Raw genomic sequence first — 25,430 nt, forward strand, 5'->3', positions numbered from 1 at the left:
TAATGTTTCAAGGCGGGAGGGATGATATTATGACATATATGGCAGAAAGTGTACACTCCCCAGGGATATTGTTCCCATGATCCTGGAGGGAAGGGGATGATATTACTTTAAATATTACAGAAGGTGTACATGCCCCCAGTGATATTGTTTCTAATTTCCACGTGGGAGAGGAAGATATGACACCCAATAATGCAGGGAGTACAAACAGTCCTGGGATATTCTTCTTAACATTCAGGGAGGAAGAGGATATTACTCCCAATACAGACGGGTGTACACCCTCTGACGGTGTACACACTGAGGGTATACACCCATCTGTGAAAGAGTTCATAATTTCCAGAGAGGGAGATGATATTACTCACAATATCATAAACAGGCTGTGAGTCCACCATGGCCCCTAATAGCCAGCGGGAGGAGAAGGGGTGGCTATTAGTCCCCACCTTGTGGGGGTGCCTCACCCCCCTGCGAGGTGACTCCTAATAGCCAGAGGGGGAGAGGGGGTGGCGATTAGTCCCCACCTCGCGAGGGGTGCCTCACCGCCCTGCGATGTGGCTCTTAATATTCGGGGGGGAGAGGGGGTGGCTATTAGTCCTCACATCGTGGGGGAGGTCCTAAAATAAAATATATGTTAACTATTTAAAGGTGTGAATTTTATTACATATAGAAAAATGTGCGTTTAGCGTACAAATGTGTGCATTTATGTCAAATACATGAAAACACATAATCCAGGTGTTTCGGTTCATACCACTGTAGAGACTTTTCGGTTTCTTTTCATACAACTGCCCAACTGGGGCCCAGAGCCAACACCCACCAGCTGTGTCACTGCGTCTGTTGTTTTACTGTCACACACTGGCCCTACCCCACAAAAAAAAAAAAAAAAAAAAGCCATGGCATTTAATAAAAAATTAATTTTACAACGTTATTAGAGATGACTTGTAGTCCTCTTTGAAGAGACTGCAGCATGTGAAGGATTTCAAATACAACTGTGTTCTGGGTCTCCTGATCTAAGGACCTATCCGCACTGGTGGCTTTAGCAGTGCTTCATGCAAACTTCCAGAAGGCATGTGTGTCATGTCTAAGAGCAAACTAGAGTTCACGCCTCAGCACTGTGTGCCTCCTCTTTCTTCCGTCCCACGGGCACCGTCTTCTCCCAGGGAGCTGGTGCTGTGCTCTGAGGCTCCGTCCCACCAGTCCCTGCCAAGTCCCTGGGGCCACTGTGGAGAACCAGCCTCCGTCTGTCAAAGTGTGTTGTGCAGAAAACAACTCATCCAAATCTGTTTAAAAACCACACATTTGCGACGCCTCTAGGCCTCAGAAGGTGGAGGCAGACAGGTAAAGGCAGCTGCCATGGGGGCTGAAGTTCAAGCCGGTCTGTCCGGCGACTGATGGGCACTGTCTGCAGTGAGCCACTGCACATTTAGCGAGGCTGTCTGGCCCCTCACCTCTGCCAAGCCTCCACCCGTCGAGTCTGGCCTGGATTCTCACACGCCTGCACAGCCTTCATCTGGTTCATAACTCAGCTCACAAAGGGCCCCATACAAAGGCCCCCGTACCGCGGCAAGGACGGCGGTGGTCACACCTGTGGTCATTTATCCTCTCTGCATCTAGCTCCTCTTCCTGAGGCAACAGCACCTCTGAAGTCACAGCCTGGCCTCCCAACTCTTCCCCGTCCCGGGCTTCTTGGCATGTTGCTCTGCTGCACACACCTCAGCAAATACTGCTGATTAGCCAGAATCACCCAGAAATCTCTTAACCTTGATTCTGACTGCTTTTATAATTTGTAATATTTGTACTTCTGGTGTGATTTGAGGAACAACAAATTTTAAAATTAGAGAAGATGTGGTTTTTATTCTCTCCTTTCTACTTGCAACCTTGAAAATTCAAGTAGCAGCAAGGGTTTGTTGAGAGTAACTTCCACCAAATAGAACCTATTACAAATGTACTACAGAGTGTCAAATAACCACATAGATGTAAAATAGAGATGCAGACACAGATATAAAATCCAATGGTTAAACCAAACTGAGAAATGCTTGCCAGTTTGATAGGACTTCTGAAACTTGACAAAAATGTTGGCTAAGGGATACAAGATGTTATGAGATGAGTGAGATGCTTGGCCTAGAACCACAGGCTCTCTCCTCTTTACAGCAGAAAATCCATAAGGAAGTCAAATCTGAAAGAACCAGGTACCATTGAACGGCATCATCAGTCGTCCTTCCCATCCCTCGGCCAGCTGAGGTGAGTGCAGACAGTCGTTCACCAACATCCATCATCCATCCTCCAGGCCATGGCTACACTTTACTCCCAGGCTCCCTGTCATTATGTAGATTAGGTAAATCCTAGCCACTCTCACCTTAAGCCTACCCCTGCCAGCGTGGCAATCACCCAGTCCCAACCACAGCAAGGACAGCCGTGTCCGTGGGAACACAGAGCAGCGGTCTGAAAGGAACCTGGATCTCTGAATACCTCATGGAGCAGTCACCAGCCTGGAACATCCTCCCTGACGGCTTTGCAAGACAGAAAAACTCCTTGGTTCCTCAAGCTACAATACTGCAGAGTCTCAGGTCACAGCATCCTTATCTACCCTCGTCAGGAACCGTTCAATGCTCATCAAGACATGAGAACAAAACTGCAGTGGCACAGTCACACTCGACGCAGACCACCTGCTGCTCACATTCATCGTATTAACACCAAAAAGCCACCGTGGTGGATATCCTGGATGTGGACACTCGGCGGCTTTTTGCTGGAGATGCGCTTTGTGCATTTATCGCACGACCATCTTGGCATCAGGAGCTGCAGCGCAGATGGCAGCTGTGCATGTCACAGGGAGTCTTATTCGCTGGAATCTCAGCCAGCTCCCAGCATCAGCTCCCACAGGGTCCTCTCCTCTGGGAGCACGTGCTTGGACGCCACAGTGTCCTGTGGATCCACAAAACCGCGCTGTCCTCCCTGGCCACTGTGCCTGTCCACTGTGCCTGTTGCGGCTCCGATAGTCCTCCGTGTCTACCTGTTGGGGCTCGGATAGGCCGCCTTGTCCGCCTGCGAGTCCCGTGCACTACAAGATTACGCCATTCCAAGGCTGCTCGATGAGGCTTCACACGGGGGCATTGTATTTCATTCACTGCTAGGTTCTACACTGACTTTTATGACCCCGGGGAAGGACTAAGACTTAAATAGAACAGCGGCTAGGTGATACAAACCGCCGCTGTAATCAGAACATACCAAGACCAGGCCACAGGAAGGAAGAAGCAGCCCTGGGCCGCAGCCTGTTACCAAGTCGCTGACATCTCTGTCCAACATGGATAAAAAGACCCTCTTTCCTCCGAAGTCTAAAGCAACATATCGGCCCATCTAACAGTAATTCTGTTGTACATTTAACTTCATCTTGCCCTTCTAAGTGACTGTTCACGGTCTTAACACCTGAACAAGAATTTCTCAGTTGCTGAACCACTGTTCGTTATTCAGCAGATAAAATGGCAGCAGATTGCACCCCAGGAAGAAACACACCCAGTCACGGGCACAGAACGGGACATCAGCACAAACCGTTTCCCAGAAAAAAACGCATCTCTGCTTTGGGACATACCATCCCCGGTCTCCATGAGCTCGGCGTTGCAGTACTTGGGCGCTGTCCGGGACCCCGTGGAACCCTGTGGTCGCTCCATCTGTATGGAGTGCTCTGAGGTGTACGTGGTTACGTCAGGAGGTGCAGAATGATTATCTGTAAAGAAGCACATCATGAGTGTTTCTGGTGGTTGTGGCGTTTGCTCTGCAGGTTGAGCAAGCCATAGCTCAGGAAGAGACGGGAGCGCAGACGCTCACCCTGGGGGTGCCGTGAGAAGCCAAAGCCGATCTCAGCCACGTCTGCCACAAACATCTGGCACAAAGGGGGACCCCAGCATAACTCATGTTGCCGAAAATGGAGTAGAGTTCGGTGAAACCTCAATTTCCTAACAGGAGCCACGTCAGCGGCATTTTAACTAGAATAACGTTAGACCGGCAATGGCAGGGCGCCAGGAAGCGTGTGTGTGTTCATGGAAGGGTCCCGTTTCCTGTCGGCCACCGTCCACACAGCCCAGGGCTTTACTCGCGCTTTGGAGCCCAGGGCCTGGAAATGGAAACCCAGCTCTGAAAACTTCTGGGGATTTGGGGATGTCCCTAAAGCTCTCCGTGCCTCAGTTTCTTCATCAAATGGGAACAGTAATGGCTATGACCATGTAGGATCGGGGCGGGGGGGTTGGCCAGTGTGACTATGTTGTGCCTGGACTCCTTAGAACACTCACGCACACATGATCACAGATGCTAAGTTCTCATTCACAGGCTTCTGATTATCTCAGAAGGTCAAATGCACATCTGACTTTTTACTTCTCTTCTTTTGCCACACAAAATATTTCTGCTCTTCAAGTTTCATTATTTTGTCACAGCTTTTCCAAAAAACTCCCAAACTTATAGAAAATTTCCAGATAGTCTAGGAGGATTATCTTTGTGCCCAATTAGAAATTACCGGAACGCGATCAGCCGAGAGTTACATTTGGGTCACACTGAGCCCTGACGTACATGAGTTAGGAGCCCCTCATAGTTTGGATAAATTAATTCTTTGTACTAAAACTTCCTCCAGTATTGAAAGGGTAAACCCACAAAGGGAGGCCCAAGTGCAGTGATCCATTTATTCAAAAATATGTGTTTTCCTTGGTAAGATTCTGTGCATTTTCTTAAAATTGAATAAAATCTGAGGATACAAATGCTTCCACCAAGTGGCAGAGGCGGTGTCTGGCCTCCCCGTTCACGTCTGGCAGAGCCTTGGCCACTATCCTGCAATCCAATATACACATGGAATTTTATTATGGAAAAATACGTAGCAGTCACACATTTCTGTTCAATGTTTAGCCTGCTGTGATTTCAGGTAGGGTTATTAATTCACATAAACGAGTGTACATGTTCCTGAAACTGTGTCAAACTGAAGTTTAACACTGCTTTGCATTTGAGTACTACTTTGCAAACTTTTAAAGAGTATTTCTGTTTTCTCCTTTATACTCACAACAGTTGAGAGAGAAAAATTATTGTTTTCAATTTTTTTTCCCTCACTCAAGCCTAAAGCAGGAGAAGGGACTTCAAGATCCCAGCAGCAGTAATTGGGAAAAGTGAGACAGACCCAGCTCTCCTGACAGCAAACTCCTGTTCCAGACAGAAAACAGTTGACGCTTTCAGTGTCAGTGAGCACCGAAGGGGCTGGGACCCAAGTCAATCCCAAACACCTCTGGGTGTGAAGGAGTCAGTGATCTAGAAGTGAACATTCTGGGGTTCTGGGGTGTCTGTCGGCTATCTGATCACACATGACGTCCACCTGCTTCCCACTGAGGGTTTTGCAGAGATCAGGCTTTCCTGTGGTAGCTGGTGCCGGGAGGGTCTGAGCCTGCGGCTCGTGCTCCGTCATCGGCGAAGTGGTACACAGTCATCTCCGGTTACTGCTTTAATAGAGACACACACCAAAACCTATTCAACCCAAGTCCCATACTTGATGGAAAACATTTTCTCCTGAACCATTCAAAGGCAGAGCGACGCGAGGCTCATCGTGGCTCCCCCACGTGTCGACTCTAGCTCTAGTAATTCTCACTTCACTCCTTTTCCACGGCATCTTCAAACGTTGTAGGGCAGTGATCCTAACTTTGCTCTTTTTCTAATACAGAGGATCTCCCTTGTCATAGAACCTACACAAGACAGTGCGCCACGCCCAAGAAATCTGAACACCTGTGGCAGACAGCAGCGTAAAGCGGCCGTGCTTAAAGCCCTCGTTTCCTTAAATGACTCCCGTGGTCAGGAGGAGCACACTTTAAAACCCTGTCCTGTTGACTGGGACTGTTAAGGTTTCACGCAGGAGCATAAGTGAGAAGAAAAGATAGAAGCGGATATGGCTGCAGGATTCCCCAGGAACACGAAAGGACTTATAAAACAGAAGGCCCCTGGAATTCGGATATGGCTGCGGGATTCCCCAGTAACAAGGCCCCTGGAATTCCAGCTGTGGGAGGAACCTGGGCATGAGAAAAGCAGTACAGCAGCTTCCAGAAACAATCCAACCAAAGCACCCCAGGGGCCAGAGGGGCTCTGCGCTCTTTCCACTAAGGGATTCCACAGCCAAGATACAAACAGAGGAAAACGTGCACACACAAAGGGGTTTAGACAACAGGCACAGAAAGACACTGTGAAGCGTGCTCACCCATGGGGGTCTGGGCCATGACATCCGCTAGCCTGTGGGCAGCTCTGCTGCCCCCGCTCTGCGTGGAGGACGAGGAGGTGGTGGACGTGGTGGAGCCGTGGATGGCCTGACTGATCCAGTGCTCCACTTTGATGCTGCCCTGGCTGGAGGTCGGGGCGCCCTGGGAGTCCACCTGCACTGAGCCTTCATCTTCTGAGCCATAAGAGGTATCTGTGTAAGAAGAAAGGCAATTTGCTATATGCTGTAGCAAAAACAGGCACTACAATCTCAGTCCCTCCAACACAGATTTACTTCACGCAAGTCTGAACAGTTGTTTAATGACTTTTTGCCGTAGACACTCTTGAGAATTTAAACCACTTTTCAGATAATGAACCATTTATTTTAGCATAATGAATTTTGCTTCCAAAGCACCTTATACAAACATGCTATAAGATGTTTGATACTGTCATCTCAAAGATGCACTGACACATTTCCTCTACACAGCAGTTTGGGAAGAAACCAAGTGTTTTCTTGTGTCAGTCAGAAAGTGAGAGGGCAAGGGGAGGCGGAGGGCCTGTGCAGCTCTCAGGAGTCTCAGTGTGACTATGTTTAGCCCCGGTTAGTCCTGAGATGCTCTTCTGGGCTCTGATTTATTTCTACGTTGGTGTGTGTGTTAGATACCCTTGCAGGTGATTTTTGCATCTGTGTGTTAGTTACCCATAGAGCTGATTTGTTTCTACATCGGTGTGTTAGATACCCATGCAGGTGATTTCTGCGTCTGTGTGTTAGTTACCCATACAACTGATTTCTTTCTATGTCAGTGTGTTAGATACCCATGCAGCTGATTTATTTCTACATCGGTGTGTTCGATACCCATGCAGCTCTCTAAGGATCAAGACGCTGATGATGGTAACAGGAGGGAAAGCAGAATGTGCCTCACATAGAGCGGCCCCTCCACCTCCCCGCTTTCCTCTGGGGCACACAACAAACCCTCATGTTACATTTTGCACTCAAATCTATTCACCTTTACACTATTCGTTTCTTATACATTGTCATTATTGATTTTTCTATCTGTACAAATTGGATATCTTGGATTATGAGAAAATACATCCCTTTTTTCACTATAATTCGCGAGAACATTTTTCATTTAATAACTTTTCATGCAGCACCAAGGTTTTTGGGAATAAATTGCTGCTGTATTTGTTAAACTTCAACGTAAGAATGACACTCAGAATCCTACCTACAAGTGAGTGATGGGAGGCGCTGGCTCAGGTGAGCAGCTCCAGATCATTGGGTGAGAGAAGGAGTCACAGCAAATAATCTTAAGACACTGGTTTGCTTCTTAAAAGACAGTAAGGGCAAACAATATTCGCACTTATTACCACTGTCACATGACTTACGCTGTTTGGGAATTTTTTAAAAAGTTTACTTGTTAGACAAGCAATAATATTAGGAGCCTGAAAATTCTCTATCATCTTGCTTTTTTTTCTTTTGAGACAGAGTCTTGCTCTGTTGCCCAGGGTGGGGTGCAGTGGTGTCATCTCTGCTCACAGTAACCTGTCACTCCCCGGCTCAAGTGATTCTCTTGCCTCAGCCTCCCAAGTAGCTGAGATTATAGGCAAGTGCCACCATGCCTGGCTCATTCTTGTATTTTTAGCAGAAACGGGGTTTCACCATATTGGCCAGGCTGGTCTCGATCTCCTGACCTCGTGACCTCATGATCTGCCTGCCTTGGCCTCCCAAAGTGCTGGGATTACAGGCATGAGCCACTGCGCCTGGCCGACCCTGCCTTTTAAGAAAACTTACACAATTTATATAAAAGTAAAAGTAAAACTGACACAGCCTTGAGACTTTTGAGAAAGGTACACAACCAGGTGTCCATTTGGAGCACAACCATCTCCCCAGAACGTCTTCTCAAAACCCTTTCCAATCTTTCATTCCTCACTCCCACCTACCTTTTCCAAGAAACCTGCAGAATAATGTGATATAGACACTCGACAGAATAGCAGCAAACCAAGCAAGCAGCATATGAAATGGATGATACAGCATGACCAGTGGTGACTAGAATTACACACCATGGGGACAGGAAGTCAGGTTGATTTAACATTCAAAACTGAATTAATGTCATACGCGGTAAAGAATTACGGAGTAGAACCGCGTGTTAACCTTAGGAGACATAGAAAAGTACTGACAAATTCAAGAGAACGAAACTCAACAAACCATGAATAGAAGGCAATTTCCTCAACCTGTTAAAGTACATTCCTGAAAAGCCACAGCTAACATTGTATTTAATGGTAAACAATAGAATGCGTTTTCCCTAAGATGGAGAACAAGACAAAGATGTCCCCTCTTGCCACTTTTATTCAACATTATCTGGCAGGTTCTAGCTGGTGAAATAAATTAACAAGTTTAGTAATAAAGACATCCAGATTAGAAAGGAATAAAAGTGTCTTTATTCATAGATGACCTGACTTTGGCATGTAGAAAATGGCAAGAAGTACACCAAAAATTACTAAAACAAAGTTTGATGGGATCATAGGACACAAGATAAAGATATACATATACTAGCAATAAAAAACCTGAAAATAAAATTAAGAAAATCGTTCCATTCACAATAGCATCAAAAGCAGAAGACATTCAGCTGAACTTCTAACAAAAAGGTGCAAAATGTGTACAATGACAACTATAAAACATTACGGAGAGACATTAAAGATCCAAATAAATGGAAACTAAATAAATGGAGGCAGATTCATGATCGTGAATTCGAAAACGCAGCATTATCAAGACAATTCTTCCAAAACTGTTCCATTAATTCAAGGCACTGCCTAATAAAATCCCAGAAGGCTGTGTGTGAAATGGAAAGCTTATTCTCAATTTTATCTGGAAATACAAAGGACCTACAATAGCCAAAATAAATTTGAAAAAGGGAAACAATGTTGGAAGACTTCACTATCTGATTTCAAAACTTTACATAAAGTCATAGTTATTAAGGCAGTGGTATTCGCACAAAAATAGATGTATACATCAAAGGAACAGAATTAAACTCAGAAATAAAGCCTTATATTTATGATTAATTTATTTTTGACAAAGGTCTCAAGACAATTCAGTAAAAGAAAGGTAGTTTGTTTTTTCAACAAATGTTGCAGTGGCAACTGGGTACCCACACACCAAAAAGAAAAACCGTGGGGGAAAGAATCCCCCAAACCAAACGAAAACAAAAATCCGACTTAGATCTTTACTGCACACACAAAAATTAACTCCAAATGGATCACAGACCTAAATGAAAGAACAGTAAGACCATGACACTTCTAAAACTCCCAAAGACACAACCCATGAAAATTAGTGAAATGGACTTCATTAAAATAGAAAACTAGTAAGTTTTAAAAGATGATTATCTCCCTATAACTAATGTAACAAATTACCTTGATCTTAGTGGCTTACAACAAGACAAATCTATTATCCTATTGATGAAGAAGTCAGAAGTGTAAAATCTAAGTGTCAGCAGAACTACGTTCCTTCTGGAGGCTTCAAAGGAGAATCCATTTCTTTACCTTTCCCAACTTTTAGAGGCCACCTGTGTCCCTGACTCATGGCCCCTCTTCATCTTTAAAGTGCATCAATCCAGTCTCCAGTTCTTTTCTCTTTTAAGGACCTTCTTGATTACAGTGGGTCTACCTACTTAAACCAGGATAATGGTCCCATCTCAAGATCTTAAATTAATCAGCTGCAAAATGCCTTTTAACCACTTCAGACAACAGGTTCATAAGTTCTGGGGAATAGGACCTGGGTATCTTGGGGGAAAGGCTTTGTTCTGTCTGCTACATAGTAGTTTGTTCTTTCACTGAGAAACGTTACATCTGTAAAACTCTTATATTCAGATTGCATAAGGCACCTGTAACCCATAAGATGACAACCAACCCATTTACAACATGAGCAAAAAATCTGAACATTTTACCAATATATACAAATGGCTATGAATAGGAATTAGCACATTAAAAGCTAATAAGCACATTAAAAATGCTTAGCATCATTCATTGTTGCAAAGTAAATACACAATGATATACCATTCCACATCAATTAGAATGACAAAAATAAAAATAACAGTAACTATTGGTGGTGATGATGTGGAGAAACTGGGATGAGCATATGCTGCTGGTGGAAATGTGAAATGGTGCAGTTATTTTGTAAATAATTTGGCAGTTTTTAAAAAGCTAAACCTAAACTTACAATAAGACTCAATCATGCTACTTGGCATCCACTTAAGATAAAAGAAATTATATGCATACACAAAGATATGTACATTAATGTCAATGGCAGCTGAATATGGAAACAATGAATAACCAACTGGTAAATGAATAAACAGAATGTGTCATATCTATCAAATAGAATATAAATAAATAATAAGAAATAAACTACTGGTGCATGGTACAGCAAGGACTTCAAAACAGGTAAAGGAGGCATAGAGAAGTGTGTACATTGTATGATTTTATATCATAAAATTATAAGATCATAAAAAAACCAAAAACCATAAAATCAGAGTAAAATATTCTATGATTTTATATTCTAGAAAATTTAGAGTACACTGTTATGATTTCTAGGGTTCTTTTCCGTAGAGCTAACCTTTCATCTGATATCCTTTGCAATCAGCCAAGTACATTCTTTAGCACGTTTATAGTGTAGTTCTGCTGATAACACATTCTCTCAGCTTTCATATTTGGGAATGTGTTGTTTCACCCCTGTTTATAAAGGAGATTTTCCCTGGATATGAGTTGACAGGCCTTTCTCCTGCTTTTAGTGCTTTAAAAAAATGTCTTTCCATGGTCTTCTGGTCTCCACTGTATCTTCACAGAAGTCACGCGTTTTTGAAATGCTTCTCTGGTATGTAACGTGTCTTTTCCTTCTGAGTCCTTTCAGGATCTCCTCTTAATCTTGGGATTTCAGTACTTTGGCTATCATGAACTCGGATGTGCTTCTTGTTATACTTGTTCTGCTTGGAGTTCACTGAACTTCTCGGGGCCGGACACAGGTGTTTGACATCAATCTGAGAAAATTTTGACTCCTGTTTTCAAAGGTTCTTGCTCTTCTCTTTTCCTTCTTGTATTACAAGTATATTGACGTATCACAGGAGCTTGAGGTTCTGTTGGCTTTCCTTTCATTTTGTTTCTCTGGGCTTCACTTTGGTTAATTCCTTTTCATCTCCCTTCGAGCCCACAGACTTCATCTTCCTTCTCCAACCTGTTAAGCCCATCAGCGCCATTTCATCTCAGTGTCATATTTTCCAGCTTCATAGTGATGTCTCATGTATACCCTATATATGCACAGCGTCTCCTATCATGGACATTGCCTACCAGACTGGTACATTTGTCACAACTGATACTTCTACAGTGAAACATCATTACCACTCCAACTCCATCATTCACATCAGGGTTCATTCTTGGTGTTGTACAATATATGGCTCTGGACAAATGCATAACATGTATCCACTATTACAGTATCATACAGAGATCACATGATACTAAAAACTCTCCTGCTCTGCCTATTCATCCCTGCCTCCCCCTGGCAACAACTGATCTTCTTACAGTCTCCATAGTCTTGCCTTTTCCAGGATGTTGTAAAGCTGGAATCATACAACAACCTTTTCAGATTGCTTCTTTCACTTAGCAATATGCCCTTTAAGTTTCCTCCGTGTCTTTTTATGGATAGCTCATTTATTTTCAGCCTCAAATAATATCCCATTGTCTGGATGTACCACAGCTCACTTATACATTCACCTACTGAGGGGCATTTTGGTTGCTTCCAAGTTTTGACATCTATGAATAAGGCTGCTCTAAATATCTACTTGCAGGCTTTTGTGTGTAGACATAAGTTTTCAACTGCTTTGAGCAAATGCCAAGGAGTGTAATTGCTTTATCATATGGTAAGAGTATAGTTTTGTAAGAAACCACCAATCTGTCTTCCTAAAGGCTGTTCTATTTTTATTAAGACCCGCCATGAATGAGAGAGAATTCCCACAGCTCCACATCTTCACAGGCTTTGGTGTTGATAGTGTTCTGGATTCTGGTGTAGTGATATCTTACTGTTGCTTTCATCTGCATTTCTCTATGACACGTGATGTGAAGCATCATCTCATACGTCGATTTGCCATCTCTATATCTTCTTAGATGAGGCATCTGTTAGTCTTTGACCCATTAATGTGATGAATTACGTTAATTGGCTTTTCAATGTTAAACCGGCTTTGGATACGTGAAATTCCATGTGGTTTTAGTGCACAATTTTTGCTAGATTTGCTAATATTTTATTGAAGATTACTGCATCTATGTTCATGAGAGATGTTCTGTAGTTTTCTTGTAATATTTTGTTATTAAAATGGTATTTGATATTAAAATGATGCTGGCTCTATAGAATGAGTTAAGAAGTATTCCTCAGCTTCTATGTTCTGAAAGAGATTGTAGATAATTGGTATAATTTCTTCTTAGATATTTGGTAGAATTCACCAGTGAACCCATCTGGGCCTGGCACTTCCTGTTTTGAAAGGTTATTAACCACTGATTCAATTTAACAGATACAGGCCCATACAGATCGTTTCTTCCTGTTCAAATTTTGGCAAATTCTGTCTTTAAAGAAATTGGTTCATTTCATCCACGTTATCAAATTTGTGGCCATAGAGTTATTCATAATTTTTATTATCCTTTTAATGTCCATGGGATCTGTAGTTATGTCCCTTATTTCATTTCTGATATTGGTAATTTATCTGCTGTATTTCTTTTTCTTGTTAGAGGCTTACAGATTTTCTCTCAAAGAACCAGCTTTTGGTTTCATTGATTTTTCTCTACTGATATTCTGTTTTCAATGTATTGATTTCTGCTCTTTCATTATTTGTCTCCTGCTTAGAATTTAATTGGATGTTCTTTTTCTAGTTTTCGAAGGTGGAAGCTGATTGATTTTAGATCTTATTTTTAACGTATGCATTTAAATCTATAAATTTCCCTATAAACATTACTGTCACTGCAGCTCACAAATTTTAACAAGTTTTCATTTTCATTTACTTCAAAAATTCAAAGAAATCTTCAGGTTTCTTCCTTGAACAATGTATTATGTATAAGTGTACTGTTTAATATCCTAATATATTTTCCAGTCGTCCATTATTGATTTCTACTTTACTGTGGTTGAGAACATACTTGTTTGATTCCTATTCTTTTAAATGTGTTAAGGTGTGTTTAATGGACCACAACATGGTATGTCTTGGTGAATGTTGTGTATTCTGCTGCTGTTGGAGGAAATAGTCTATAAACTTCAGTTACATACAGTTGACTGAGGATGCCGATTTCAATTTTGTCCTTACTGCTTTTCTGGCTACTGAATTGGTCCATTTCTGATAAAGGGGTGTTAACGTCTCCAACTATAATAGTGGGTTAATTATTTCTCCTTGAAGTTTATCAGTTTTTACTTTGGAATTCTGATACTTTGTTAGCAAAAGTACATTTAAGGATTGTTACATCTTCTTGGAGTATTGACCTCTTTATTACGTAATAGTCATCTCTGGTAACTTTCCTTGATGTAAAGTCAACTCTGTCTAAAATTAATATCACCACTTCCATTTTTCAAAATGAGTGTTGGCCGGGCACGGTGGCTCATGCCTGTAATCCCAGCACTTTAGAAGGGCAAGGCAGAATGATCACCTGAGGTCAGGAGTTCAAGACCAGCCTGGCCAACACGGTGAAATCCCATCTGTACAAAAATAGAAAAAATAAATAAATTACCCAGGCATGACGACAAATGCCTGTAATCCCAGCTACTCGGGAGGCTGAGGGAGAATCACTTGAACCTGGAAGGCAGAGGTTGCAGTGAGATATCAGGCCATTGCACACCAAAAAATTAGTGTTAACATTTATATCTTTTGCCATCCCTTTACTGTTGATCTATATGTATGTCTTTATATCTAAAGTGGATTTCTTATAGATAATATATAGTTCGGTGCATTTGGACTGACATTGAAAGTAATAATATACAGTTGAATTAACATCTACCATATTTGTTACTATTTTCTATTTGTTGCCCTTGTTCTTTGTTTTTGTCTTTCACTTTTTTTTCCTTGTGGTCTTTATTGAGCATATTCTATGATTTATTTTCTTTCCTTTCTTAGCATATCAGTTACTTTTTTTTTTTTTTTTTAAGTGGCTGCCTTGGAATTTGCAATATAAATTTACAAGTAACCCAAGTCCACTTTCAAATGACACTACACTGGTTTCTTGATAATGCAAGCACACTATAATAACAAAATAACCCTAATTCCTAATTGCTCTCTCCCATCCCTTGGGTATCACTGCTCTCATTCATTTCACTTATATTTAAGTGTGTGTATATGACATATACATAAGCATATAATACAGTATATTTACCGTCGCTATTATGAATGAACTGTTAAGTTAGATCTGTTAAGAAAAATGAAAGATTTTCTTCTACCTTCACTATTTCTTCTTTAATGCTTTTTGTTTTTCTATTTATTTTTTTAAACAGACAAGGTCTTTCTCTGTTGCCCAGGCTGGAGTGGAGCAGCATCATTATAGCTCACCGCAGCCTTGAACGGGATCCTGGGCTCAAGAAGTGACCCGTCTCAGCCTCTCAAAGTAGCTGGCACTATAGGTGTTGGCCACCACGTTTGGCTTTTTTTTTAATGAGACAGAGTCTCACAACGTTGCCCAGGCTGGTCTCAACTAAGCGGCCTCCAGCTCTACTCCCATCTTTGCCTCCCAGAGTGTTAGGATGACAGCTGTGAGCCCTGTAAACAGACTGTGCTCTTCCTTTCTTTGTGCACAGCTGAGTTACTGACCTCTACTATTTTCTCTAGAGAACTTTGAACATTTTTTGCAAGGCAGGTCTACCGGCAACAAATTTTTCAATTTTTGTAGGAGAAGGTCTTTTCTTTTTCTTCACTTTTGAAAGATAATTTCACAGAGTATAGACTTCTAGGTTAATGGAATTTTTTTCCTCTCAATAGTTTAAATACTTCACTCCACTTCTTGCTTTCATGGTTTTTGAGGGGAAGTTGAAAATAATTCTTATCTTTGATCCTCCATAGGGAAGGAGATTACTCTGGTTTCTTTGCTTTTTAATCTTTGATTCACCATAGTTTCAATATTTTATGCCCAAATAGAGTTTATTTTTGTTTTGTTTTTGTCGTCATCGTTTTTACATTTATCCTTCTTGGTGTTTCTTGAGCTTCCTGGATCTATGGTTTGGTGTCTGGCATTAATCTGAGGAAATTCAGCTATTACTGTTACAAATATTTCTTCTGTTCCTCTTTCTTCCCCCTTGTATTACCGTTATGCATATTTTATGCCTCTGTGGAAGTCCCATAGTGCTTGGATACTCCGTTCTTTTTTGCTTTTCAGCTCTGGAGGTTGGAGTTGGGTATTTCCCTTTCTCCCAGGTCAGAAGGCTCTGATAAAATCCCACCAGGTTAGTCTCCACTTAACTAGCTTCTCAGGAAGGTGGACCTAGTGAAGAGTGCACTTGCATATTGAAAAATGATTCCTATTCTCTTTCCCCTGTAGTAAGTATGAGGGGATTTTTCTCTGATGTTTACTTTGAGAACCTGATTGAGCTTCTGATGATACAACTCACAAAAGCATGAGACCCATATGCACAGGCCTCCTGGAGGTTTTAACTCTCAGACGTGGCCACACCTCACCACAGCAATTTGTCAATTCCAGTTCAGGGTTTCCAATCCCAGCGTGGGTTCCTTGGAGCATTGTGCTCCAGTGTATGGTGATTCATCTGCTTTACCTGTCCAGCCAATCTGGGGACAGTGGCTTGCCGGTGACCTCACGTCTCTTGCAGGTTTAAGAAGAGCTGCTGATTTTTCAGTTTGCTCAGCTTTTTACCTGTGAGGAGGGAGTGACAATTCTCAAGATTATCGTGTACAGAACCTGAAATTCCCCAACTGCATTATAGTGAAAAGTGTCTTCCCTTCCTCTGGCTCAAGAATTAAAATATTTTCATTCTCTGACACGTTGTACTCTGATTCCCTAAATATTTATAATTGCAGATTTAAAAACTCAGTTTTCTGCTGTATCAGACATGTAGACTGGCACTTTCCAACAGAATTATGAGAGTCCTGTTATAGAACTTGAAACCTTCCTTGTAGCCTCATATAAATATATAAACAGGTATAATTAATTTTACTGGTATATTTTTAACTCAAAATGCTCATGCTATACTTGCAATAAGAAATACAAATAGGCCGGATGCGGTGGCTCAAGTCTGTAATCCCAGCACTTTGGGAGGCCGAGGCGGGTGGATCACGAGATCGGGAGATCGAGACCATCCTGGCTAACACGGTGAAACCCCGTGCCTACTAAAAATACAAAAAATTAGCCAGGCGTGGCAGCGGGCAGCAACTTGGGAGGCTGAGGCAGGAGAATGGCATGAACCCGGGAGGCGGAGATTGCAGTGAGCCGAGATCACACCACTGCACTCTAGCCTGGGCAACAGAGCTAGACTCCGTCTCAAATTAAAAAAAAAAAACAAATACAATATTTTCTATTTTTTATATTAACTGGCATGTCTTTCACGCAGCAAATCCAGTTCAGACCAGGCACACGTCATGTGCTCAGCCGCCGCATGTGGTGAGTGACAGAGACCATCCTGCATGTGTGTGCACTTTTTACTGCCTTTTTCTTGACCACAGATTCTACCCCCCGTTTCTCTGTGTATGCGGTGATTATTTGCTGAATATTACACATTGTGGGTAACTTGTTGAGCACACTCAGGATCCCTAACCTCCCTCTGAAGCTTTCCAGCTCTTGTTTTAGCAGTTAGCACAGGCACGGCTGGGTCATCGTGACATGGGCAGGCTTGGTTGGATTCGCTGTTGGTGTGAATCTGTGGAGAGCTCCCATCCTGCACCCACTTGGGTCTCCCCCTCCTGGACGTGGTAAGATGGCCATGCTCCGCCCACACCTGAGCTCTCTCTGATCTCCCCCTCCCGGACATGGTAGGACGGCCATGCTCCGCCACACCTGAGCTCTCTCTGATCTCCCCCTCCCGGACATGGTAGGATGGCCATGCTCCGCCACACCTGAGCTCTCTCTGATCTCCCCCCCTCCTGGACGTAGTAGGGTGGCCATGCTCCGCCACACCTGAGCTCTCTCCGAGCTCCGCCTTCTGGATGTGGTAGGATGGCCATACTCCGCCCACACCTGAACTCTCGGCACCACGGTCTGCAGGTGTTCTCCAGAGGGCAAGTGTACTGTGGGTGCATCTCATTCATTCTCCTGCCCTCGCCCTCAGGTTCTGGCTGGTACAGCTGTGGTCACAGACTAAAAACAGCCACCTCATTCGTTTTGTGCAGTTTTACAGTTGTTTAGGGCAGATGGGTGATTTGGGTCCCTGTTCTCTCATCATGGCTAGAAGTAGTTTTGGCAAATTATTCTTTTATCTTTACATTCGGAAACTAAAGGAAAGTTTCACCCATAGAATACTAGCGTTGCGACAATCCTAATGAGAGTTTCTCCAGAAACTAGGATCCAGGTCAGCAGCCAGTCATTTCATAGAAGATAAACTTCAAGAACATTCTCTGAAGGGCAATGAAACTGAGTAAGATCTAACCACTGTTACCAACAACCAAGAAAAATAGGTAAGAAAATGCAGCTAAGATTTGGATCAAGTAAGTACGGTAATAAACATGCAAACTATCGCTAAGCACAAATAGGCTGGGAGTAAAAAATTTTTATGACATTGACATTTACGATTTTACAAAACTGCCCCATATGATATATCAAGAGGACTCCTGATGAAAATTTACAAAGGATGCTTTATGGCTTATATAAAACTGTTGGTCAAATCCAAATATTTCACAAAAATAACATTTCAAATAATATTCTTTTATATTTTGCAGACATCTGTACAAGGAGGTTATTCATCACACATGACCCAGTAACATTTGTCAGCGGTTGGATTCAATACGAGAAATAAGCAAATAACCGTAACCGCACTGTTTCTTCCATTTCAAAGTCTTTTCTCTTATACAAAGTGGTCAAGAAAAATGCCCGTTGCCTTACATACTGGTTAGTGCCAAAAATTTGGTTTAAAATATTTCAACCCTTGAAATGTTTTACGTCCATGTTGTTAGTTACACAAAGAACACATACAAATACAATTATTTTGCCATAAGTTTTGGCAAATTATAACCATTAACTAAACAAACAGGAGTAAGCATGTTATTTTTGAGATAGGGTCTTGCTCTGTTGCCCAGGCTGGAGTGCAGTGGCACGATCATGGCTCACTGCACCCTGATCCTCCCACTCCAGCCTCCCGAGCAGCTGGGACCACAGGCACACACCACCATTCCTGGCTGATTTCTGTATGTTTTGCAGGGATGGGCTTTGGAATGTTGCCCAGGCTAGTCTCAAATGCTGGGAACTCAAGCAATCTGCCTGCCTTGGCTTCCCAAACTGCTGAGGTTAGAGGCATGAGCCACCATGCCTGGCCTAATCATTTTTAAAGAGTCTGCATTTATTATCGTTATTTTTTTCTAATTGAGATGGGGGTCTTGCTCTGTTGCCCCGGCTGGAGTGCAGTGGTGCCATCTCAGCTGACAGCAACCTCTGCCTCCCGGGCTCAAGTGATTCTCCCACCTCAGCCTCCCAAGTAGCTGGGACTACAGGTGCACACCACCAGGCTCAGCTAATTTTTTGTACTTTTGGTGAAGACAAGATGTACAAAAGGCATTTCTGTACATTTTGCCATGTTGTCCAGGCTGACCTTGAACCCTTGGGCTCAAGCCATACACCTGCCCTGGGTTCCCAAATTACTGCAGTTATAGGCATGAGCTATCGTGCCCAGTCCTTCATTATGTGCTGTGGCTTAATATTAAAATAAGGAAAGGGAGGAGCCCAAAGGAGCACGTTGGCAGAAAGGGCTCCCTTGTCAACAACTTGCTAGCATGGCATTCACTCCCTTGCCTGGCTGGCACTGCGTTCTTTCGATGAAGAACACGTTATGTGTCAATGAGAAACAGAAACGACATAGGAACACCCTGTCTCTACAAACACTTAAAAATTAGCTGGGTGTGGTGGCGAGCACCTGTGGTCCCAGCTGCTTGAGGTTGAAGTGGGAGGACCGCGTGAGCCCAGGTGGTCACAGCTGCAGTGAGCCAAGAGCTGCCATCATGATGCTGAATTCCAACCTTGGTGACAGAGCAAGACCTTGTCTCAAAACAAAAAGCAACGAAAACCCAAAATGATGCACTCTAAGTTCTGTCCTTTAAATTCCAGTACCTTCATTTGTAAAGGTATGTAAAGGTGAAACTCAGGAGCTGCCTGTAGTAATGTGGACGTACGCTTGACCTCAGCTCTGATCTGAAGCACGTCCTTCTGTCTCACTGCTTGCCAAGACTAAGCTAAATTTCAGAAGTAAAAATACTCCCGAAAATGTTGTACATTTTCAACTATTCGTATTGTACCTTAAGTTTCTTTGGTATTGGAGCAAAAATACTGGGTCATTTAAAGTGATATGTAGCTTCAACGTGGGATGTAAGGTGATTCAGGTCCTTTGAGAAGACAAGCTTGCAACAACGGCATGAATAATGTTGGAATCAAAATCACAGAAACTAAACACCAAATAGCATAGGTTCAATCCGTGTCTCTAACAAGTATCTGGATAACTAAACTTTCTGCTTTACTTGGGTGTGAAGATCATGAAATGTAGTTTATAATTATTTGGGCAGAGAAAATAGAGAATTGGGGTAGTTATGTAAAATTCAAGATTAAAGAAAAGCAGTATTATATAGCAGAAATATAAATTGGCTATTACCTTCAGTAATTTAGATCAGGGGTTGGCAGGTCCCTGCACCAAATCTGGTCCGTTGTTCTTGTAAATAAAGTTTTATTGGTAGACAGTCATACGCACTTGCTGTCACCCATGGCTGAGGGCAGAGTTGAGTGGTTGTGAGAGACCTTATGGCCTGCAGGAACTAAAATACTAGCTGGCACCTTGCAGGCAAAGTTTATGACCTGATTCGGGTAGCTGCCTAAACTGTCCAATTCGCTTGTTCTAAAACAATCCAATAATGTAGCACACTTATCTGAAGATTTGAGAATATGCATGCAACAGCCTAATCAGAAGAAAAGTCCAATTCCACCCATAGGGTTACAAACTCTTCCCTTTTCCCTACAAGGAATTAAATGAATAAAACTGTGTGAGATTTTACTGGTATGTATCATATGTATCAATCTTGATGAAAAGTTAAAAATGTGTATTTATACAGATACATAGTGTTACTTTTCATGCACTGTTTTCGGACTTCTGGTTCACAAAATCTGCATTTCTGCACCATGATTTTGAAGGCAAAAACCCAACTTCTGGGCTAGCGGTCAATTCTGAGGCGCCCAGCATGTTCAGGAGGCAGCGTCGGGGAGCGTGTCCCTTACCTGGAGGGGTGTAGGCGTCCATGGAGGTCTACACGACCAGGGACCTGCGTTTGGAAGGCATAGGCACCGCCATCTTCTGCTCTTTGTGTCTGGCCAGAGCCGCCTGGACAGCTTCCGTGTGGACGTCTGAAATGGAGAGAGCTCAGTCACTCAGTTCTCAGCTTAGGTCCCAGAGGCCAAGCTGCACCCTCCTCTCTGTCCCCGCAGCACGGTTCATCCACCTTCTGAAACTCACCAACAGATGGGTGGGTGAGGAAAGAAAATCAGTGTTTACAGTTCCATAAAGACATTAAAATTTATTCACAGACTTTTAATTATTCATTTTATTACTGTAGAATCCATATCCGCAAGCAAACACTGGGTGTAAACTGCACTGAGATTTTTCTTTTTAGGGTGAATGCACCTTGATCTTTGGAGATTCTTTGTAGGTCACACGTTTGAGCCTCCAAATCCTTTCACTGTACCGTTGAGAGGCGTGTGCACGCCTCGCACCCCAACTCACACAGCCACGGTCGCAGCTCAGCTCAACACCGGCCATGGGCCAGGACTGTGTTGGCTATGGTTATGGTTTGGCTGTGTCCCCACCCAAATCTCAACTTGAATTCTACATCCCAGAATCCCCATGTGTCGTGGGAGGGACTTAGGGAGAGGTAACTGAATCACTGGGTCCCGTCTTTCCTGTGCTATTCTCGTGATAGTGAATAAGTCTCATGAGATCTGATGGCTTATCGGGGTTTCCGCTTTTGCTTCTACCTCGTTTTCTCTTGCTGCTGACATGTAAGAAGTGCCTTTCGCCTCCCACCATGATTCTGAGGCCTCCCCAGCCATGCGGAACCGCAACGCCAACTAAATCTTTTTCTTCCCAGTTTCGGGTATGTCTTTATCAGCAGCATGGAAATGGACTAAAACAACCATTAAGACATTTTGTGGCTATTAACCCATTACATTAATTCCACACATTCACTGAATGCCTTCTCTGTAAGTCCTTACGGGTTGGGGTCGCAGTGGTGATAAGGCAGACAGTCTCATGGCATCTCACGCAGGCCACTTCTTAAGGGATGAGACAAGTGATAGATGGGCTAGAGAATTAAAGCAGAGACAGATGCAGCAGCAACTCCAAACTGTGAAGCCAGGGAAGAACCCTCTTAACACAGAATCGGAACAACAGGAATGAAACATACCGGCTGTCAAGACGAGAATCTTCGAGACACAGGCAAAAATCCGCTCAAAGGCCCTAAACTGTCAGTGAGAACGGTGTTAGCAGAATAAAACCACCACCACCAAAAATGGCCAGCGTGAGTGAAGACGAGTTGGGGCAGTTTTCTCTGAAGCTGCGAGAATGATCCCACTGAAAGAGAATCAGACGTGGCTTTCTGGCTTAAAACCCCCAAGCTGCCACCTGAGACAGGACCCAGACCCTCAGCATCACGCCCACAAGCAGCTCATCGCACTGCTTGGTCTTGTCAGCCTTTGTGCACACTTCTCTCCCTAACTAGATAAAGAGCCTGGTCATCTGGCCACTATTTCTAATTCCCAGGTCAAAAACCATTATGTGACTGACTTGGCTCATGGCCGAAAACTGAAGGGATCAATGAGGTGACAGTCCACTCACTTCCACAAATCGCTTTTTGTTTTGCATATTCTCCGTTTTAAACTTTTTGGATGTAATTTCAAAGACACAGAAAATCTGCAAGACCAGCGTAGTGAATTTCCACATAACTTACCAGGCTCAACTTAGGCCCAACTGCTCCTATCTTACATCACTGCTTTCCCCCCTCCCCCATGAATTTTCTAAGTCAAATGAAAATAAATATCAGATACTATATCCTTCCATACCTAAATGTTTCAATGTATTTCCTAAACACAAGGATATGCTCTCACATTCACTTTCCTCAAGATCCGGAAATTTAACTGTCATATACAAAGTTCACTTTCAAATGCTGTCAACTGTCTCCATAATTTTCTTACTTTGTCTTCTTCTACGATCCAATCCAGGATGATGAATTGATTTGTCATGTGATTTTTACCCGTCCAGCATCCAAGTTTCTCAGGTTTTGTGTTTCCTGAAATTGGAAATGTTAAAGAATACAGGTCAGTTATTTCACAGCTTGTCCTTTATTTTGGTATCTTCCGGACTAGACTCAGGAGTATGCATTTTAGCAGGGACACCGCAGAAGTCTGTCTTACGTGACAATGTTAACATCGGCAACTCAGTGAAGGTGGTGCTTAAGTGCCTCCAAAGCAAAGATGCTACTTCTCGCGTTGAAATTAAGATTTGGGAGGAGACACCCTGACACTATGTGCATATTCTGTTTTCCATGAATTCTCCACTACTAGTTTTAGCATCCACTGATTTCCTGTCATTCCTTCTAAATCATTAGATCTTCCATATTCACTGAAAAATAATTTTATCTTTCAGCATTCATTTACATATGTCCATATATACTCACGGAGTCTGGCTTCGTGGGTTATGATTCATAGTTACAATGGTTTGTTCTGTTGCTCAACTGGTCCCAGATTTGACACCGGATTCCCCAGCCCTTAGACCAGGGCTCCTTCTAGTGAAGAACGGAGTTTGGAAGCTAAGAGTGGGCACCGGGTGCTGCTGGGCATTGCCGGCAAGTAGAACACACACACGCATGTACACGCATGTGCACCCACACCCATCCACAGGCACTTCTATCCCTGTCTACATCTGTCGGGAGCCACCAGCTGATACTTGTACCTCCTGCTGCAACCTAATCCCACGTGATCCATTCCAGGCTTTGGCCTTTTCTTATTTCTACCTCTTACCAAGAAAGAAACCTGGCACCTGCAGCACTCAATATATTCACTGATTTATTAAGCTTATTTGCTTAAGTCTGGAGATACAGAAATGCTTTCAGAATTGCTATCTAATACCACGGTGAAAAATCTATCGAGTTCAGTGCTCATTTGTAATTATTTTTTCATTGTTTTTTTGGAAGGTAGGGAGTACAAAGTATACACAGTGAAATGTTCAGATCTTGAGTACACTTGGCGCATTTCGATAAATGGAAATCTATTACCCTAATCAAATCTTTTGCATCAAAGTTCCCACAAGTCCCCTCCCAGTCAATCCCAGCCCTCAAGAGACAGCCACTGTTCATTCTCGAGGAGTGTTCTTGGCGCTCTTCCGTCACCCGAGACTCGCATAGATTCTCCGTTGTCACATGGACTCCACGGCGTGGTGTTCACTCTCTGCTCAGTTCAAGGCTCCTGGAACTCATCCCCGTTGTCTGTTTTGGTTTCAGCATTTTGTACGTTTTTCCTGCTGGGAACTAGGACAATGTATGAATATATCAGAATTTGCTCATGTTTCTCCAGATGAGAGAGATTTATGTTGTTTCCAGTTCTTGGCTATGACAATTTACTCTGGAGATAATGTGCATTCTTTTACAAGGACACACATTTTCTGCTCTCCTTGGTGAACGTCTACAGCATACCTGCTGAGCCATATGGTAAGTGTACACATTTTAAAGAAACTGCCACATTTGCTGAAGTGGCTGTGCCATTTTAAGTCTCCATCAGTCTGAGATCCAGTCTGTCATATCTTCACCAGCACCTGCTACTGTCCTCCCTTCTCCACTCTTGTGAAGGGGAACCTCGCGGGTTTAAGTTGTACTTACCCAATGACTCCCTGGTGAGCACCTCTCATGGGCCACTGGGCATCTGTATACATCTGTTGCGAAGAGTCCATCTTGCATGCTTGCAAAATTCACACCATTTCTGGTTGTTTGTACATTTCCTAAAATGTTCTAAATAAGGCCCTGTGTCTTCTGTACATCAAGCATCTCCCCCTGCTTCCAAGTCTTTATGCCTTTTAGTTCTCCTAACTAACTTCACGGACGAGGGCCCCAGTGTGCACCATGCGAACCTGAAGCACGGAGAATGGCCATGCTCCCGACACCCCTGACTGTGGGCAGAGCTCCCCGGCTGCCACCACCGAGGAGGGGGGTCAGCTCTTGTTTTTCAGGAGTGGCCTTTATCAAACGGAGAAAGTTCCCTTCTGTTCCTGATGTGATAGGAAATTCGTATAAGGACTATTAAATTTCAACAGATGTTTTCCAGTGTCTACCGGGAGGATAAAATGGGTTTTCTGCTTTATTTTTTGTTAATATGGTGAATTACATTGATTTTTGAATGATGAGCCAAATGTGCAATGCAAAACTACAGATCATGAGAACAAACTCTAAGTGTTCATGGTATTCTTATCCCTTTTACATATTTCTGGGTTTGATTTAGTAAGAATTTGTTCAAAGCTTTGGCATCTGTATGTCAACAAGAGTGAAAGGCGTGAGATTTTGCCTCACATGCAAACTAACAAAGGGGGCCAGCACCACCCCAATGCACTGAAAGAGCCAGGACATTTCCAGGCCAGAAACAAAGGGCTTGTCACACACAGTGGGGCAGCAGGACCCACTCACCCCTGTCGATATTCAGGATCACACAGTGGGGCAGCAGGACCCACTCGCCCCGGTCAATACTCAGCAACGTCCTGTATCCCTGTACAACGACAAGATGTTATTTAGGCAAAACAAAATTAACGATCATGTCAAGAACTGCTTACATTTTTCTCTTCTGAGAAAATTTGTTTTTAGCAACCATGGCTCTCAAGGCACTCACTTGCACATTATACATAATACTGCTTGTGGCCAAAGTCATGGTACCTTCCTATTCTTATTTACCAAGAGTTCTGAAAGGTGAGTATTTTAAAGAGAAAAGAGGTATGTGGCTTACCCCAGGCTAAGGAGTGAGTTAGCTGGACAATTCTTGTGAAATATGTGCTTTTTCTA

The 25,430-nt window shown here is 43.1% G+C and overlaps 1 protein-coding gene and 1 long non-coding RNA gene across 41 annotated transcripts in view; one reads left to right on the top strand and one right to left on the bottom strand.

Moving 5' to 3' along the window:
• The window catches only part of LOC139361190 (disco-interacting protein 2 homolog C-like), a 193,857-nt gene that overhangs the window by 41,135 nt on the left and 127,292 nt on the right, over positions 1-25,430 (bottom strand). For 28 of the 40 annotated variants that reach the window (XR_011618759.1, XR_011618758.1, XM_071089694.1 and 25 more), the window contains 3 exons: positions 20,617-25,140; positions 6,206-6,415; positions 3,578-3,712 (listed from right to left, as the gene is read on the bottom strand). Coding sequence is in view for 38 of the 40 variants with exons in the window: in XM_071089694.1 (XP_070945795.1) it covers positions 3,578-3,712; positions 6,206-6,415; positions 20,617-20,638 (367 nt within the window). In the remaining 2 variants the exon portion in view is untranslated. The remainder of the gene's footprint in view (positions 1-3,577; positions 3,713-6,205; positions 6,416-20,616; positions 25,141-25,430) is intronic. The other 12 variants (XM_071089689.1, XM_071089687.1, XM_071089688.1 and 9 more) reach the window with 6 other exon arrangements.
• Positions 17,307-20,930, top strand: LOC139361191 (uncharacterized). Its single transcript, XR_011618760.1, has 2 exons — positions 17,307-18,252; positions 20,533-20,930. It is a non-coding gene; the product is annotated as an uncharacterized lncRNA (long non-coding RNA).

Source organism: Macaca nemestrina (assembly GCF_043159975.1).
Source record: "Macaca nemestrina isolate mMacNem1 chromosome 15 unlocalized genomic scaffold, mMacNem.hap1 SUPER_15_unloc_1, whole genome shotgun sequence".
Classification (NCBI taxonomy): Eukaryota; Metazoa; Chordata; class Mammalia; order Primates; family Cercopithecidae; genus Macaca; species Macaca nemestrina.